This window comes from Poecilia formosa, unplaced genomic scaffold (assembly GCF_000485575.1).
Source record: "Poecilia formosa unplaced genomic scaffold, Poecilia_formosa-5.1.2 Scaffold787, whole genome shotgun sequence".
NCBI lineage: Eukaryota > Metazoa > Chordata > Actinopteri > Cyprinodontiformes > Poeciliidae > Poecilia > Poecilia formosa.
Genome location: NW_006800726.1, coordinates 22,749 through 26,146, shown reverse-complemented (window position 1 = coordinate 26,146; position 3,398 = coordinate 22,749). Strand labels below are relative to the sequence as shown.

At 48.0% G+C, this 3,398-nt stretch overlaps 2 protein-coding genes across 3 annotated transcripts in view; one reads left to right on the top strand and one right to left on the bottom strand.

The window, feature by feature from the left end:
* Window positions 1–267: 267 nt before the first annotated feature.
* LOC103131562 (transmembrane protein 87A) overlaps window positions 268–3,398 on the bottom strand; it is an 11,733-nt gene continuing 8,602 nt past the window's right edge. For both annotated transcript variants that reach the window (XM_007543240.2, XM_016666742.1), the window contains exons 14-21: window positions 3,011–3,119; window positions 2,885–2,943; window positions 2,712–2,815; window positions 2,564–2,640; window positions 1,810–1,871; window positions 1,667–1,719; window positions 1,543–1,573; window positions 268–720 (exon numbers count right to left, since the gene is read on the bottom strand). In XM_007543240.2, coding sequence (XP_007543302.1) covers window positions 679–720; window positions 1,543–1,573; window positions 1,667–1,719; window positions 1,810–1,871; window positions 2,564–2,640; window positions 2,712–2,815; window positions 2,885–2,943; window positions 3,011–3,119 — 537 coding nt within the window. In that variant the 3' untranslated portion in view covers window positions 268–678. The remainder of the gene's footprint in view (window positions 721–1,542; window positions 1,574–1,666; window positions 1,720–1,809; window positions 1,872–2,563; window positions 2,641–2,711; window positions 2,816–2,884; window positions 2,944–3,010; window positions 3,120–3,398) is intronic.
* The window catches only part of LOC107834825 (SWI/SNF global transcription activator complex subunit snf59-like), a 2,137-nt gene continuing 1,850 nt past the window's right edge, over window positions 3,112–3,398 (top strand). The window contains exon 1 of the mRNA XM_016666743.1: window positions 3,112–3,392. Within this exon, the coding sequence (XP_016522229.1) occupies window positions 3,183–3,392 (210 nt within the window). The 5' untranslated portion in view covers window positions 3,112–3,182. The remainder of the gene's footprint in view (window positions 3,393–3,398) is intronic.

The following is a 3,398-nucleotide window of genomic DNA, read 5'->3' as shown; positions in this document are numbered from 1 at the left end:
TTGCTCTGCTCGGCCTGCTTCCTGCCGGTTCCGATCAGATCATTTATGTTTTTCCATAAAGTTTCTTTTCCCAGGCGGTCTGATGATCCGCCGAGATCATTCCTGCCTGGAATCTGCAGCGTGTCTGGATTAATCTGGTTACCATGGCGCTGGTGGAGCAACGGGCGGACATCATGTTGGTTTGGGTCAGGAGGGCGGCCATGTTTAGCCCAACCAGAACCGGTTCTGTCCAGAGGAAGAGGAGGTAGGATGAAGCTTCAGCAGGAATCAGGTGAAAATGAAAACTTTATTGGTTGAAACACAAAGACAAACTTTACAAAATAAAAGTAAATAATTCCTCGTGATTTCTCTCTCTGGTTCGTCCCTTTGGCTTTTAGAGGAGGAAAAATATCCAAACACCAATTCACAACGCAAAAAACATAAAAGCAAACCCGACAGACGTCCAGCAGGGCGGCGCCGCTGCACAACAACAATGGAAGCAAGCAGCCGCGCTGCAAAAAGCAGATTATTATAAATACACAGAACGATTGAATTCAGCTCCTAGTGAAAGGCTTACGAAGCTCATAAAGCCAGGAGAGAATCACAGAAAAACCCTAAAAACTCTTCACTCCTCCATTTCTTCTTCATGTCCATTTAGAAACACCGGCCGTCTCTCCATCTGCTCCACCTCCGCCCGATTCACTCCATTTTAGACATCTCCAGCTTTGTCGTCTGAGTTTCCTGAAACAGAGAGATCAATATGATTCATTGATTCATTGATCTGGTTCATATTCATCCGGGATGTTAGCCTGTTAGCCGTCATGCTATCGCTGTTAGCATTGTCTGCCGTCCTGTAGAGCTGACAGGAGCCTGCACGGTTTGATCGTTTTTAATAACGTTTCATGAACAGCAGATCTTCATCAGATAACCTGTAATAACTTTATGATTCACACTGAACCACCACCAACAGGAGAACAGAGAAGCTAATCAGAGTCTACCTGACTGACTCCGTATCATCATCATCAGTAAAATAAACAGCCCAAGATGAAGGCTGCTGGTTAGAGGATTAATTCAGAACAAACCAACATGGAGGACAGACTGATGGAGTCTGCTCCAATCAGGATCAATGACATCATCGATGATTAAACGCAGTTTACGCTCCTGCTGACGGATTCATTTCATTTCACGACCCAAAGAAGACGAGATGACCCGAAGACCGGATCTGAACTGGTCTCAGCCGGATCCACCAGGTCGGTCAGCAGTACTGGGTTCTGGTTCTGGTCCTCAGATCATTAATGGCTGCAGCAGCTCAGCCCTCCTGTCATCGCCATGACAACAAGCATGATGTAACCATGGCAACCAGTCACCTCTGCTGGGCGATTGGCTCCCCCTGCTGCTTACATGCAGGACAACACCGAGTCTTTTCTGTGCATCAGGTAACCATGGTAACCCTCTGGGAGGTCAGAGGTTAAAGTGGCTCAACTGAACATTCATCACACTGGAATACCAGAACCAGGAAGTGAAACCAGGAAGTAGAGCTGGCACCAGGAAGCAGGAACTGACCTCGTCTGAGTCCAGCAGAGGGGGCAGCGCTCTGTGGAAACAAGAGGAGCCAGTTAGCTGAAGGCTAGCTTGATGTTAGCTGGAGGCTAGCTCGGTTTGGGTTACTGAGCGGGATCTGACTCACATGTCGGCCATCGATGACGGGATGTTCTCCTCCACCCACTTCAGATCTTCATCCTGTCCCGACACGTTCACAGCAGAACCGCTTGATTAGCAAACAGCTGAAGCTGATGAACAGGTGGTGATGAAGATGATTACAGAGCTCACCACTTTGTTGGGTCTGGCTGTCCCGTTGGTCTCGGTCTTCGTCCCCCTCATCTTCATCCCCTCTGAAGGGAAACAAACAGCAAAGCTTCAACATGTCAGAGTTCCTGGACCAGCTGAAGGCGCCGGAGGAATAAATGTGGATCACAACCAAAGTTTGGTCCGCTTCCTGTTCACTTCCTGTCTGTGCTGAACCGTTCAGTAATAAATCTGTAGGAACTGCAGCTGCAGAATCTGGTCTCCATAGCAACAATCCAGAACTACAGAACCAGATGTTTACAGTCTGACCCGGATGGAAACCACAAAAACTGTAAAATTATCATTTGAAGCATAACGTGACTTCAGCTGGCCTTAACCTTTTTACTTTCTAGTTTATCTTTTTAAAGCAGTCGCCACTGATGAACGTTCCTGTCAGATTTCTGCTGCTGGAGCCAGCCAATCAGAGCTCACGCTTCAGACACGCCCACTTCGAGTCTGCAGAGAACCTCGACTCAGACGGTCAACAAGCTTCAACATATAAGAAACACACTAAGCCTCAAGACTTCAGTCATCTGCTGCTTTTACAAACATATCAACTACTTAATAGGGATTATCATGGGAAGTTCACTGATTTCTTATTAAATATTAAAACCAGTGATCCCTGAATCAAACAGGAAGCAGTTAAAGGTGAAGCTAAAACTTCACTTCATAACAAACTGCAGCTTCACTGGAGGCTGGGAGGAAGGGCTGAGGAAGACAAACGATGAAGGTTTCTGACCAAAAGCCTCGTTCATCATGGGCTCCTTCTCCTCCTCATCCTCACTGTCAGCGTCCACCAGGGGGCTGAAGGCGTACCTAACACACACAAACACAGTCCACTTAAAACCACAGAATAAAACATGACCCAACCCCAGAACGCCTCATACATCTGATTATTGGCCGACGGTCGCCATAGGAACATGATGACCAATAGGATGACGGAAAACAGGAAGCGCCAGAAAGCGTCTTGGATCCAGACTTCCCTCCAGTCCTGAACCAGCAAGGATGAAAACGTTAGAGAGGTGATGACGAACAGACAAGAAGGTGTCTCCTTACTTACAGAGCGACACCTGGACATGGTGAAGTTCTTTGCCGTCCAGATGATGAAGATCACTGAAGCTGAAAACGACACAGAGCTTTAGAAAGGCAAGAAGAGGAAAAGGAGGAAGAGGAAGCATTCACGCACCGATGACAGCAAAGATGAGCGTGTTGCTGAAGTGTCTGAAGAGAGAGAGCTTCACCACGTTCCTCCTCAGCTTCAGGAGCTTCATCGTCTGAGCCAGACTCACGAAGATGTGGGGGCAAAGGTCAAGGAAGCTTCATCATGAAACTGAGACGCTACAGCTAACCTGGACCAAATGCTCCAAGTAGACCTAACACAGACCGCCATGATGGAGGACGCCAACAACATGGAGGACGCCAACAACATGGAGGACGCCAACAACATGGAGGACGCCAACATGGAGGACGCCAACAACATGGAGGACGCCAACAACATGGAGGACGCCAACAACATGGAGGACGCCAACATGGAGGACGCCAACATGGAGGACGCCAACATGGAGGACGTCAAC